At 44.1% G+C, this 15049-nt stretch overlaps 1 protein-coding gene across 5 annotated transcripts in view; it reads right to left on the bottom strand.

Moving 5' to 3' along the window:
- ZRANB1 (zinc finger RANBP2-type containing 1) overlaps positions 1–15049 on the bottom strand; it is a 52652-nt gene that overhangs the window by 9384 nt on the left and 28219 nt on the right. For all 5 annotated transcript variants that reach the window (XM_036265886.1, XM_036265884.1, XM_036265887.1 and 2 more), the window contains 3 exons: positions 6553–6740; positions 1628–1781; positions 261–332 (listed from right to left, as the gene is read on the bottom strand). In XM_036265886.1, coding sequence (XP_036121779.1) covers positions 261–332; positions 1628–1781; positions 6553–6740 — 414 coding nt within the window. The remainder of the gene's footprint in view (positions 1–260; positions 333–1627; positions 1782–6552; positions 6741–15049) is intronic.

Raw genomic sequence — 15049 nt, 5'->3', positions numbered from 1 at the left:
CCTTAGCGGGAACTGAACCCGGGTCTCTCTGAACCACAGGCTGACACTCTAACCGCTGAGCCAAACCGGCCAGGGTAAGAATGATCATTTTTAACAGCACAATATGACATTCTTCTTAAGGGCTTTACATTTCTAATTTAAAGTAAAAATAAAACAAGTTGACCATACACTAAACTACTGCAAACCAAATTAAACTACTACAAAACAAAGAGTTTATTGTAATCAATGAAAGGTAAATCACACTCATTGTTCCAGCCTACCTTTTTGAACATCTCTGTCCAGCACCTCATCAAACAATTTTTCTTGGACTGTTGGAGGCAAGTCTTCAATATCTACAAAGAACGAGAGTCTTAAACGATCTTCCTATGTCTCACATCAAACCACCATGATGAGCACTTCAAATATCAATTACACCTCAGCCAAGATGAAACAAAAGGACAGAAAAGAATAAGGCCATCTGACACTCAGGTCAAGGCAACAGTGAGTACAGGCAAGTACGTGTCTGTTCTCTTCCCACACTCAGCCTCTGCTCAGGCCTGTTACCTTCAGACTTTAGAATCTTCTTACAAAAGTTACTGAACCATTAATTTTGGCACACAGCTCTCTGTTTCTGTCATCTTCCTCAAATTCTCTATGCTATATTCAGTGTACTATTTGAGTAAAAAACATTATCCTTAAAAAATGTTTCTAATGTTTTAAGCTATGTTCAATGCAAAATAAAAATCTAATCATCAATTAGGGTAAAGCTTAAATACAGGGGTGGGAAAAGTAGGTGAATGTACCAGCATCATTACCTGAAAGATAAATTATATGTAAGGGTACAAAATAATAACAATAAAAAGAAAAATAATACAAATAAATAATACAAGAATTAATAATACAAGAATAAACTCTTTCGCAGACTCACAACTGTAAACCTGCTTTTGCCAACCCCTGTATATAGAGAATATATTTCAAGTGAAATCTGTCTAATTTTAAAAGGCTAAGATATTATTCCCACCACATGCAAATGATCCTGTTCACATCTGAATATAAAAGCTCAAAACACTGAAAACCAAGATGGAAGATTTATTTTGGAAACGTGTGGTGTTTAATGCATTTTGCCAACTAACAAAACCATCTAAGACATTTCCCAATTATCATTGAATTAAAAAATGAAAAGCTGCTTTACAAATACAGTAGAAATCAATGTAATAAGAAAGTAATTATACTCTCAAAAGAATACCAATATTCAAACAACTTGATTCTATCCATCAAAAGCCCATGTTCTAATGCTGTCTCCATATGCCATATAACCAATAGCTCCCTAATTTCAAAATAATTGGCATGAGAAGAAAAAAAAAGGAGACTGATAATATTTTAAAATGAGACCAAAGGGAAAAATCAATGTGTTAGACGGATTTTTTTAAGTATCTGAGGCCCACAAAGAAGTCAATCATCAGCTGCCGCCCACTAGACGCAGGGGAAGTGCTGAGGACGGCGCCCTTCCAGCAGAGAGGGGAGCCGAGTCCTCTAAGATGCACGTGTAGTAGCTGCTAAGTCATCTGCATTCTAACTGAAACATTTTCTAGACATATAAAAATAACTGTAACGGGAAATTTGTGTTCCCACCGCAATGTGGAGCTACCTGCTGGCAACGTGAACGTCACAAGGTCCGTGAGGAAGTAGCAGGCGAAGTCCCCCTTCCTCTGATGGAGAGAGGCAGCTATCTCTCGCCGGATCTGCTCGGTCAGCTCAGGACACACCATTGCTGGAATACACTTGGCTGCCTGTTGAGACACCTTAAATACAAAAGACACATGCCTCTGCATCTCACTCGTCGACACAGCAGAGAACAACAGTGTTTAAAACAAATTACCAATGTTTCCCAGTAACTCAGGGTGGCGTTTTGTTTTTAATTTTTAAATATGTTGGGTAGGGTATTATTTCTTACCAGTAGAAGGAAGTAGAACACCATTCCAGGAAAACAGCCACTTTAGCCTGACTCAGTAATTCTACTTCTTAAGAATTTATTGCCAAGGAAATACACCAAGATGCACATGGAAACTTTGTAAAACGGTGGTGGTCCCCAAGGTTCACCGCAGGAAGAGGAGGGAGAAGAGTAAGCGACCTACATAAGACTAACCACGCCCCCAATGAAAGGTCTGTGAAGAGCAGGGGATTCCAGCTCCTGGAAAACAGGTACAACCACTCCCGCCCCCCCCCCCGCCCCGCCCCAGTTAAGAGTGTTTCCAGCACCCTAACCTGGAATAAAGAAAACGCGATGTTTCTCAAGGGGTAGTTCCTGCGGACTGCAAACCCGCCCCACTTTCTATAATTCTGGGTTTGTAGCAAAGTCTCTGGCTTCCCCAAGTGTCGAGCAGACGAAAGCCTCGCAGCGTGGCCTCGAGGGAGGAGACGCGAGCAGTGGCCCAGGGAGCCCACGAGGAGCCTCGGCAGGAGGAGGAGGAACCTGTCTCTCCTTTTTCCATGACCAACAGCAACAAATGATAGTTATTATACATTTAAGCTGTATTCCTTTCATGGAGCTCAACGAATCCGTGTACAGAGAATCTGAATCAAGGGTGAGCATCGCGAGAGAGGAAATGAGTCTGGTGTGACCGTGCGCAGTCGGCTCTGTTCTCTGCTTGTCACTGCGGACTGCAGCCCCGAGCCAGCTGGGCTCCCGAATGGAGGCTTCTAGTCGCAACTGGGTTTTGAGCAGATCTTCCCATTAGCCACCCAAAGAATAAGCTTTACAGATACTGTCACCTACATAGTATGTGTGGACAACTTAACCATACTTGCCATTAAGGGAAGATAACAGCTACTAAAATCCTGCATTCCCAACACAGTCATCAGACGTCATTCTGAAACTCCAACATGAACACCCAGTTCCACTAACCTTGACTGGCCAGGATGACCAGTAACAACAAAATTCTCACGGCATCTTTACTCCATAAACTGTATCTTTACTGACACTCTAATTACAGAAAACCAAATATTAAATATTTTCAGAATTGTCTATTTCACACCAGTGTTAAAATGGATCCCAAAAGTAAAGTCAAAATTAGCTTATTCCAATCTGCTAACCATCAGCCCTTTTCCAAACACCTGGGAAAATTTTTTCCAGAACAACTTGGCCTGAAACCTGAATACTGCAGACATGCCAGAGAAACTTCACAGACGGTGACAGCCTCCCAGCCTTCCCCCTCCCACTGCCACCCTCCAGCGTGACATGTCCCTGAAGCCTCTGACCTCTGGCCTTTCAACCTTGGACTCTCAGCCACCTCCTCAGGCCAGTCCTCAACTCAGGCATGTGAGCCTGGGGAGGGCCCCAACCTGAAAGGAATTCTAATCCAATTTAAACTTTCATTTTCACTGATCTCTTGATTATACTTAAAATGCATTTTCTTGTATATCACAAATTTACCATTTTGATAACTATTTTTCAATATACAGTTGCCCTTGAACAGCACAGGTTTGAACTGCGTGGGTCCACATATTTCTGTAAGAACTGTAAATATATTCTCTTTCTTTGATTTTTCACTAACATTTTCCTTCCTCCAGCTTACTTTATTCTAAGAATACATTATATAATACATATAAAATACAACATGTGTGTTAATCGACTGTTTGTTATCGGTAAGGCTATTAGTTCACTTTTCGGAGAGTCAAAAGTTATACTTGGGCCCTGGCCGGTTTGGCTCAGCGGTTAGAGCATCAGCCTGCGGTCCAGAGAGACCCGGGTTCGGTTCCCGCTAAGGACATGTACCACGGTTGCAGTTTGTCCCCGGTCCTGGTTGGTTGTGCGGCTGGCAGCCACGTGATGTGTCCCTTTTGCGTCGATGTTTCGCTCGCTCTCTCTCTCTCTCTGCCTCTCTCTCCCTCCCACTCTATCTGAACTAAAAATGAAAAAGTGTCCTCTGGTGAGGATAAGAAAAAAAAGTTATACTTGGATATTCACCTGCCAGGAGAGGTGGTATACCCAAACCCATGTTGTTCAAGGATCAGCTGTAACTAATTTCCTTTGCAATTCTATTTATTTTATTTATTAGAAAATTGTTTTGAGCCCTAGCTGGTTTTGCTCAGTGGTTAGAGCATCAGCCCGTGGACCAAAGAATCATAGGTTTGATTCCAGTCAAGGGTATCTCGGTTGCGGTTCAGTCCGTGGCCCTGGTTGGGGTCACAGGAGGCAACCAATCAATGTATCTCTCACGCCGATGTTTCTTTCTCCCTCTCCACCCCCATCAGAAGACAAAAATGGAAAAATGTTCTTGGGTGAGGATTTAAAACAAAATATTTTTTAAAAAGGAGTCCATAGGTTCCACCAGACTGCCAAGCAAACGGTCCATGACCTAAAACCCCTTCCCAAGATACATAACCCCGAAATCTAATGTTGTCCTGTTCTTATCCCCAGACTAGACTCTGTGCTCTCTCTGCAGACATGTCCCTTGGTCCAGACTCAGTCTCTCCTTCTAGTCTCCCTATGGGCCCCTTCAATTCTGTGCTTTCTAGTACCTGTTTCGTTGAGACTAAATTCCATTACCAATTTTGTTCTTTACCTGGAACAAGCCCCTTCCACTTCTCCCATGTTGTCAGGGTCGGTCTATGCATCCATAGAACAGGGCAAAAATGACAGGATGTCACTTCCTAGATTACATTACATATAACTGCTGCTCTCATTTGGATCACCACCCTACACCTTCCTCTCCCCCTCTTGGATCACCTGCTCTTGGTGGAGGGGCCCACGTGACCTGCATTTGAAGCCTCCAGCCCCAGCCCATACTTTGATAACTGCAGCCATGGCCTGAAGTCTGCCTGCCACCTCCCGAGACCCTGAACCATAACCACTCGGCTAAGCCGCTCCCAGATTCCTTATTCTCATAAACGGTGTGAAATAACAAGTGTTTGTTGTCCTAAGTTGCCGAGTTCGAGGTGATCTGGGCACAGCGATAACTCACACACTAGGGTTCTATCCTCTCCCCTGCCCGAGTGCGAGGTGATCTGGGCGCAGCGATAACTCACACACTAGGGTTCTATTCTCTTCCCTCTGCCGGGCCCCAGGTTGCTCTTATGACGCTGCTGACTTATGCCGGCCCCATCCACAACCTATGCACGGTCCCCTACCAGACTGAGGGGAAGTGGGACTCCCTGAAGACTTGAGCCTTAGTTCACAGCTGTGTTCTCTATCCTGTCTCCTGCCACCACCAGTACTGTAACTCCACATGTCAGCCCTGCTAACACACAACACAACTGGGCATCACCATGCGAATTGTAGCCAGGCCTTGGACACTACAGAAATTACCTGTAAGTTCCATCCCGTTCCAGAACTAGGGCCCCTGTAACACATGGCTACTTCTCGAACAGTCTCCTTCTCCCTTATACTCAGGACGCCTGCCCTTTGCCTTCATCATACTGCCTTGCAAGCCTCTCCTTCCTCCGAGTCTCAGGTGCCCGGGCTCCACTGGAGTCTCACCGAACTGAGCACCACGACCAGACTTGTCATCATACTTTCATCTCACCTTCAGGCTTCTAATCCCCTACAGTGCTTTTGTACCTACTGGTTCCCAAATACTGGCACATTTAAATAAACAATATGCACAGGCACACACAGAAGATGTATACTGACAGCATGTGCATCCACAGTTGAGCTGCCTTTCTGCACTTTTACCCTTCTGTCATTAAAAAACTCACCTGGGTAATACCCGGAATAATTCCTTTGCAACCTGTATCACTGGTAACACCTGCCTAGGTATCTAAGCCGGAACCTCAGAATCCCATTGCTCCCCGTCCGGCCCACCCTCACCCACCCACAGGCCGCACCTCATCTCTGACAGCTCTTCTCTCCACCCAGCGCCAGCCACCCCCAGGCAGTTCCGCCAGGCCGCTGGCTCACCCCTCTCCAATCCACAGCAGCCCGAGCACAAGCTGACCTTGTCACTTCCCTGTTCCTCTACCGGGCACTTTTCAAAGCCTTTTTACTGCTCTCAGAATAGTCTTTGAAATCCTTGGCCAAGAAGGTCCTTCGTGTCCGCCCCCTGCTTTTCTCTCAGGCTCCGGCTCTCAGTTCTCAGCCGCCACAGCCATGCTGAGTTACCTGCAAGTTTCTGAATTCACCTCGAGTACCACCACCCTGGCCTCCAAACAAATGGTTTCCTTACCCTTCCCCCACCAACTTTATGCGATTAACTCCTCCTTCTTCAGATCTTAACTAAAATGCTACCTGCTCTAGGTGAGAAGGTAAGGCACCTCAAAACACTCTCTCAAGCACTTGCCCAGGGCCTGGCTCTCACGCCCAGGAGCGCACGTGCTCTCAGCCCCCCAGACCCCCGCTGGCTGCTCCTGACCTGGAGGTCAGTGACGGAGGGGTCGTCTTCACAACCACAGCCCTTTTTAGCACAGTGCCCGGCACACAGCAGGTACTCAATGCATATTTGGTAGTGGAATGCATGAATAATAGATACATCTCATTTTTTTAAGTCAAACATTGTAAGAAAAACAACATCAAAATAAAACAAAATAACACATTTCTGTCCCACAAAGAAAGCTTAACCAACAGGCCGCACGCACCTCCGTGAGCAGCACGGCCAGCATGTCCTGCCTCTGGAAGCGTATGGCCAGGTGCACCAGAGTGTAGCCGACGTCAAAGGCAGAAGGACGGCTTAGCAGGCGCACTTCATCCGCAGTGAGCTGCCGCGCGATGTCCCCTCCTGATGACTTGTACGCTTCTATAGCAGCTAAGTCACCTTCTACAACCCCTGAAACAAGCAACAAGATGGAAAAGAGTTTAATTCTATTTTTCTTCAAAAAAGTATAAACCTGTAGCACTCACTCTAAACTCTAAATGTTTCTCTGTGCTTCCTGGATCCTGGGGCATCATGTAATGCCCCAAAGAATGTAAGTAACATTAGTTTATTCCCCTCCCTGTCATTTCTTTCCAGAACCAGAACTGCCTTGTTAGGCACAGGCACTTACCTTCACATCAGTGCTAGCTCCGCGCTCTTGTGGGGTCAGAGCAACTATTACAACATGTTAATTGGATCAGAGACTGGTAATCTAGTGTGGGAAACTAGACTTCACAGAAGACACGAAGCTCCTGTTCTGGTCCTGACTCTCAGAAACCAAGGACACAGCTTCCCATTGCTACTGGGTGCTTTTGCCCTTTATGCTGCATTTTTAAAGCTGACTCAAAACAAACGCTGAGCCTTCCACACTGCGGTCACTTTGAAACAATTTAGAACAATTAAAACCATTTTCAGTGTTAAGTGAAAGTTAGCAGTATTTTGATTTCAGAACCTCTCAAAGCCAAGTCTTTCCTACACCCATTAAGAATTATTAATATAGCCCTGGCCGGTTTGGCTCAGCGGTTAGAGCGTCGGCCTGTGGTCTGGAGAGACCCGGGTTCGGTTCCCGCTAAGGGCGCGTACCTCGGTTGCAGTTTGTCCCCGGCCCTGGTTGGGTCATGTGGGTGGCAGCCACTCGATGTGTTCCTTTCGCGTCGATGTTTCTTTCTCTCTCTCTGTTCCTCTCTCTCCCTCCCACTCTACCTGAACAAAAAAATGGAAAAATGGCCCTGGCCAGTTTGGCTCAGCGGTTAGAGCGTCGGACTGCGGTCCGGAGAGACCCGGGTTCGGTTCCCGCTAAGGGCACGTACTTCGGTTGCAGTTTGTCCCCGGCCCTGGTTGGTCGTGCGGATGGCAGCCACTCGATGTGTCCCTTCACGTCGATGTTTCTCTCTCTCTCTCTCCCTCCCACTCTATCTGTACAAAAAATGGAAAAATATCCTCGGGTGAGGATAAAAAAAAAAAAAAAAAGGAAAAATGTCCTCGGGTGAGGATAAAAGAAACAATTATTAATATAATAAAACTTGAACTGAATGAGTCTGAACAAAATTGTGCTAAAGCAAAACATTAAAAAGCAGGTAGAGTGATAAAATAAGTATCACCTTTTTAAAATCTATAAAGAACTTTCCATTCCCAATGAACCACACTATTAATCTTAACACAAATTAACATTAGGTGAAGACAGACAGAAATCCTATTTACTAAGCCTTGGCAGCAAAAAAAAAAAAAAAGGTGCTGGAGAGCTTCAAATGTGCCACAAATAGTGTTTAAAAACAAAACAAAACACCAAGACTACAGGACCAACCAAATAATTTTAAGTGTTTCCTAAGTTACATCAGTAAAAATGTGTTTCTTGAGAAAATACTAACACTAATTAAAAGTATTCTTAGTGTATTTTTAAAGGTGTTTTAATTGCTATCTTGGATTAGGAGTTAGGTAAACGAGAGCTATTCCCGGAGTATGAGATCGGTCCGATGCAACAACTTCCCAGTTACTAAAATAACAAAGCTGGGACGTGGCCCCTCAGTCCCATCACTGAATGCCCGTGACTGCACGGCGTCACTCTAGGCATGGTGAGAAACAAGACGGTAAAAATATGATTTCTAAACTCAGAACAGTCCTTTTTCATCACATTTGTAAGCCATAAAAAGCCAGCATCAAAAGTTTCTGAACTCCAAGATCAAAAATTCTTTCTGGAAATCTAGACTCTGTCCCCAGGAAAATGACCCCCGGCTCCAGTCACATACATTTTTCAGGTTAACAATCCATGATATCCCTCAAAGGGCAGGGGGGAGAGGCGGAGGGAGGGCGGGATGAGATGAACCAAAGAACTTCTATGCATATATGCATAACTAGTGGACACAGGCAACAGTGTGGGGAAGACAGGAGGGGGGCGAGATTGGGGAGAAGGGGGTCAATGGGGGAAAAAAGAGGGGACATCTGTAATACATTCAACAATAAAGTTAAAAAAGAATCCATGGTAACAAATGAGAATGCCTTCTTAAAGGCCTGCTGACTGTCCCAGCAGGGGAGATTAATACATCCCTCAAGACAAACACCTGAGTACGGCTGGAACTTCCACGCCCAACACAAAAAGGGCCTTAAAACACCTTTATGAGGCAGTGTCCTGGACAAGTCATCTGGGCTAAAATGTCATTTGGGTGGCATGAGACAAGGGGGATGAGTCTTCTCAAAAGGGCAAGCCTTAAGAACAGACACAGAAAGCACTACTTGAAATAAAAAAGTCTGTGATCAAAGAGTCAACTACGAAAGAACACTAAAATTTCTGTTCAGCTTGTTTTAGTGAACAGGTGAGAGTTTGGTGGACTCCTGACTTGTTGAATAATTTCCCGCAGCTCGTTTCAGAACTGAACTGGGCCTACTGCGCTCTTCCGGGTGCCTGCGTTTCCGTGGGAGGACACCCGCGGTCACTCCAGGCCGTCGGACTCTGCCGCGGCTGCACGCAGCGCCACTGCGCCTTCTTTAAGTGCTCTAAGTCCTGCCACCAGCCACGCAAGGACAAGAAAGTCCGAACGGCTGTCCTGAAAACATGAGACTTCACGGTATCTGCATGAGTGCGTGTGTGTGACACACACTCACATCTATTTTAACTTCCCAAAGACAAAGATGAGGTTATCTAAAGCTAAACACCAACGGATTTCATTCTTTTGGCTGGAGAAAGGGTAGATCTTCCTAATCACAATCTCCACTATTTTTAACTAACTTACCATTTAGCTGATGGATGGGAGAATCTCATCTTAGATATTCTTGCTTAAGAATTCATTTCCAGCCCTGGCCAGATTGGCTCAATGGTTAGAGCGTTGGCCTGCGGTCCTGAGAGACCAGGGTTCAGTTCCCGCTGGGGGCATGTACCTCAGTTGCGGTTTGTTCCCAGCCCTGGTTGGGTCGTGCAGGTGGCGACGACTCGATGAGTCCCTTTCACATCAATGTTTCTCTCTCTCTCTCCTTCCACTCTGATCAAAAAAAATGCAAAAAATGTCCTCAGGTAAGGATTTAAAAAAAAAAAAATTCATTTCCACTCTGACCGGTTTTGGCTTAGCAGTAGAGCGTCAGCCCTCAGACCAATGAGTCTCAGGTTCGATTCCAGCCAAGAGCACATACCTAAGTTGAAGTTCGTCCTCAGCCCTGGTGTGTGTGTGTGTGGGGGGAGGGGGGGGTGCAGGAGGCAACCAATCAATGTGTCTCTCTCACATTGATGTTTCTCTCTCTCTCTACCTGAAGATAAATGGGAAAATATCCTCGGGTGAAGATTAAAAAAGAAAAGAATTCATTTCCTAATGTTTCTGAGGGATTTCTGTAACTAGAAATTAAATTAGCATGGGAGGGGGAGGGGTGGTTTGGGGGTGGAGTACAGACCAAATACCAAACAGCCTGACCAAGTTAGAAGCTGTGCTTTGGAGTGATGATTTACAATGTTACCCAGTCTGCCTTCAGATAAAGTGTTTTGTAAAAATGTAAACAGAACTTCAAATGGTGAATATATATCAATAAAGCTGATTTGATACGTGTGCAATTTCTATTAGGCCTAACCCAACATACCAAAACACACTTACTTAACTACCTCCCCAGCTGAAGCTCTGCATTAAACTGCAGGTATGGTTAGCTGAGCACACTCAGCCTGGAGTAAGAAATGAAGTCAGCAAATGAGGACACACAGAATCTGAATGGAGATGCTATGCTGTTCTCTAGTCTTCACAGCATGAAATTCTCCAAATGTCCCAGAACATGAAAAACACAAATTTAAGTATAAGCACAAAGTAATATTGAAAAGAAAAGCATTTTATTCTCTAATGTTTTGGGAATACATATTCCATTCTTTTAATTAACCATAATTAAAAGCTATAGTTCAGTTACTGGTGAGTTTTCAGCTACAAAGATGAGTAAATTTATTACAAATAAAATTTCGTGAGAATATCACTGAACTGTACACATTTTGGTATATCACTATTACACATCGTTCAAGGGAAACTAGTAATTAAAGTTTAGACAGTTTCCTGATAGATGGATTTTTACTGTATACATGGTGTTCAAAAGGGTTTGGCCCCTACTCAGATAATTTAAACTTTTAGCTACCACATGTTTTCTACTTGGAGTGAAAAACATCAGATATATACAAAACAACTTACAAAATGTCTTTGGGTTCTTCATATAACATTGCATTTCCACCACTTTTTAATATTAGGGAATAAGAGGAAAGTATGGAGGTAGAAGAGTTGGTAGGTAGCAAAAGAGAGCAAATGAAAGTCAGTGGAAAAATCTCACTTAACATAAGAGAACAGGAAACACCAGAAAAGTTCTAGCAGAAAAGAAAGAGATGATGTAGCCCTGACCGGTTTGCTCAGTGGTTAGTGTCAGCCCGTGGTCCAGAGAGACCTGGGTTCGAGTCCCATTAAGGGCACATACTTCGGTTGCAGTCTGTCCCCAGCCTGAGATGGGGTCATGTGGGTGGCAACCAGTCGATGTCTCTCTCACATCGATGTTTCTCGCTCTCTCTCTTCCTACCTCTCGCTCTATCTGAAGATAGATGCAAAAATATCCTTGGGTGAGGATAAAAAAAAAAGAGATGATGTATACATGCTTTCTAGGTTACTGACATCTCATAATACCTCTAAGAGTAACTGAAGCATCATTCTCTTAACAAATGATTTTACACCATCCTTCCCTTCCTCGTGTACACTATGAAGGACAGCTGAAGGCACTCTGAGAAGATGAACTTTCATCAAACTAACCTGCAGTTTCATCATCCATTCAAAACTGATAGAATGAAATACACGACTAGCTTAGTAGCGGTGCATAGTTACAGATAAAGGTGTTAGTATACTTTTAAAAACATGAAGACCTGAGAGTAAATGAAAGATAATATATTATATACTACAAACTATAAACTTGTTTTTTTTTAAAAAAAAAAAAAAAAGCATATTATTGTTGTGTAGGCTGGGCCAGAATTTAACATACAGGGTGGGCAAAAGTAGGTTTAGAGTTGTGAATACACAAAACCACTTACTCTTATGTTATTATTTACTAATTATAGTATTCAATGTGAACTGTAAACCTACTTTTGCCCACCCTGTATTTTGAAGCCACAGGTCACAGCTCCCTGGGGACTTCACAGCTACAATGGAACTCCGTTGGTCAGAATATGGAGCTGGCTTATAGATGTTTAGAAAACAGACTTATTTTTTTCCCCCATATATGGCACAGTTTTCAAAGTTTTGCCTTATTTTCTTTTATGACATAAAATCATGTTAACTAACTTTGAAAAGAATGCCAAATGGTTAAAAAAAACGCCAGGACTTACCTGAGCCCACCTGGGCCAGCCCAGCACTACCCTGGAGTTCTATGGTAGCTGTGACCGCACAGCATGCTTTGTGCTGTGGGTCGGGGTGCACCTGCAGTCAGCTTGCACAATTTCAGGAGCCCTTAAAGAGAAAAGTTAGTTTTAAGTGGTAATGTTCAGAATGCCCTTCACCGTGGCCAGCAGAAAGATGCAGCTGTGGCTGGCTATAGTGTCTGGATACCTTCTTTATCAGAGTTTAATTTCTTTCACTGGTTTTGCACATACAAAGGAAACGACACTGCCTTGGCCAGTTTTGTCCAGTAGTTAGAGCGTGGGTTTGGTTCTGGTCAAGGACATGCACCTCAGTTGCGGTTCAATCCCTGGTCCTGGCTGGGGTTGTGCGGGAGGCCGACAATCGATGTTTCTCTCTCACATGCATGTTTCTCTCTCTCTCCCTCCCAATCTGAAAATCCATGAAAAAATATCCTCAAGTGAGGATTAAACAAACAAACAAAAAAGGAGCTCGGCAGGTGTGGCTCAGTGGTTGAGTATCAACCCATGCACCTAGAAGTCACCAGTTCAATTCCTGATTGGGGCACATGCCCAGGTTGTGGGCCCAATCCCCAGTGGGGGGCATGCAGGAGGCAGCCAATCGATGCTCTCTCTCTTTGATGTCTCTGTCTCTGTCTCTCTCTCTCTCCCTCCCTTCCTCTCTCTCTCAAATCAATAAAGAAAAAAATAAGAAGAAAAAAAGGAAATGATACCACCCTATAATACCTTTTCTCATGAACTTAGATTAGTCACAGCAACCTCTTTCAATACTTAAAACCTAAGCTGCTTTTAAAATAAAACGACCAATATTTTTGAGTATCTTCAAGTTGGAGCAAGCTCCGTGGCAATCCCACAAATAGTTTGAGTGGACAACACAAATCCCCTCTAGATGTATTTTTCACTCATCTACAATGAAACAAGTTAAAATCTACCATTTCTATTCCTGGAACAATAACCATTTCAAAAAGCCACGAAATGAAAATTACAATTGGAAATAAATCCTTAATCCAATCTACTATACTCTATCATGATGAGTTTCTATTCAACTCATTCAATAAACTCACTCCATTATGAAAACATCTTTAGAAAAATAACATTCAGTCATGGGGAAGTCAAATAGTCTCTCATTAAGGCTTTTATAAATGTTCTAGTATCGATCATGACAAACTGCACCCAACACGGCCTATCCTGTGCAGTCCTGACCTCCTTATCGTTGATCAGGCTGTTCAACCAACCAACCGCTCTGGAAACATAACTTCCCCAGTCACGGAAAACAATACCTGAGCTGCTAGACACCTTGCTGAGAGACCACGTTCCCAAGCAGAGCCCGCGCTGAGAGCACAGTGGGAGGGTTTAAAGGGACGTGTCACAAGGTTACCTCTGAGAAAGTGATCAGAGACGAGGACAAACATTAATGGGTTAAAAAAGATTAACATGCCCTGGCCGGTTTGGCTCAGCGGTTAGAGCGTCTGCCTGCGGTCCGGAGAGGCCCGGGTTCGGTTCCCGCTAAGGGCATGTACCTCGGTTGCAGTTTGTCCCCGGCCCTGGTTGGTCGTGCGGGTGGCAGCCACTCGATGTGTCCCTTTCACATCGATGTTTCCCTCTCTCTCTCTTCCTCTCTCTCCCTCCCACTCTGTCTGTACAAAAAATGGAAAAATGTCCTCGGATGAGGATTAAAAAAAAAAAAAAAAAAGAATTAAAAAAAAAAAGATTAACATGCCCTGGCCGGTTTGGCTCAGCGGTTAGAGCGTCGGCCTACGGTCCAGAGAGACCCGGGTTCGGTTCCCGCTAAGGGCACATATCTCGGTTGCAGTTTTTCCCCGGCCCTGGTCGGTCGTGCGGGTGGCAGCCACTCGATGTGTTCCTTTCACGTCGATGTTTCTCTCTCTCTCTGTTCCTCTCTCTCCCTCCCACTCTACCTGAACAAAAAATGGAAAAATGTCCTCGGGTGAGGATAAAAAGTAAATAAATAAAAATGATTAACATGAATTCAAATTACAAAGTTCACTTAAAATATTGCCAAAAGAGACAACCAAGGGGATAGCTACGGTTTTTGAAAACTAGGGTCTAATCATATAAAATGGTGTACATCAAAACCACACTCACCCCTAAAATCAAGTCCCAAACTTTTCTCTGACTTCAAGTAAAAATTTCTTCTGCTTCCTTGCCAAGTTATCATGGCTAAATTTGAAATCAAAATTTGGATTTTTAGAAGTATACTATTTAAAGTAGGCCTAGCGACAGAATAGTCTAGCCCACTCTTCTCCAGGTGAGAAAACTAGAGGGTAAATAAACACCAGCGGGTGGGAGGGGGGGCGTCAAAGGAAAACCTGTGACTGAGCATAACTTTATATTGTTCATATTAAATCCATATAAGTCTTCTAGCCAAAATACAATAGAATGAAGCGAATCATCAAATTGGAGGAGATGTTAAAAAGCTACTTCAGCACCTGGCCAGTGTGGCTCAGTGGTCAAGCGTCGAACCATGCACTAAGAGGTCACCAGTTCAATTCCCGGTCAGGGCACATGCCTAGGCTGTAGGCCAAATCCCCAGTGCGGGGCATGTAGGAGGCAGCCTACCGATGTTCCTTTCATCGATGTTTCTATCTCTCTCCCTCTCCCTTCCTCTCTCTCTAAAAGATCAATAAAATTTTTTTAAAAAAGCTTTGAGCCCTGGCTGGTTTGGCTCAGCAAGTAGAGCCTGTGGACCAAAGGGTTTCGGGTTCAATTTCCAGTTAAGGACACATACCTGGGTTGCCCGGTGGTTGGGATGGTGTGGGAGGCAACCAATCGCCGTCTCTCTCTCACATCAGTGTTTTCCTCTCTGCCCCTTCCCCCTTCCACTCTGTCTAAAAGCCAATGAAAAAATTTAACC

The sequence above is a fragment of the Molossus molossus genome, unplaced genomic scaffold (assembly GCF_014108415.1).
Source record: "Molossus molossus isolate mMolMol1 unplaced genomic scaffold, mMolMol1.p scaffold_m16_p_17, whole genome shotgun sequence".
Taxonomy (NCBI): Eukaryota; Metazoa; Chordata; class Mammalia; order Chiroptera; family Molossidae; genus Molossus; species Molossus molossus.
This window is presented reverse-complemented; position numbering and strand designations above follow the sequence as displayed.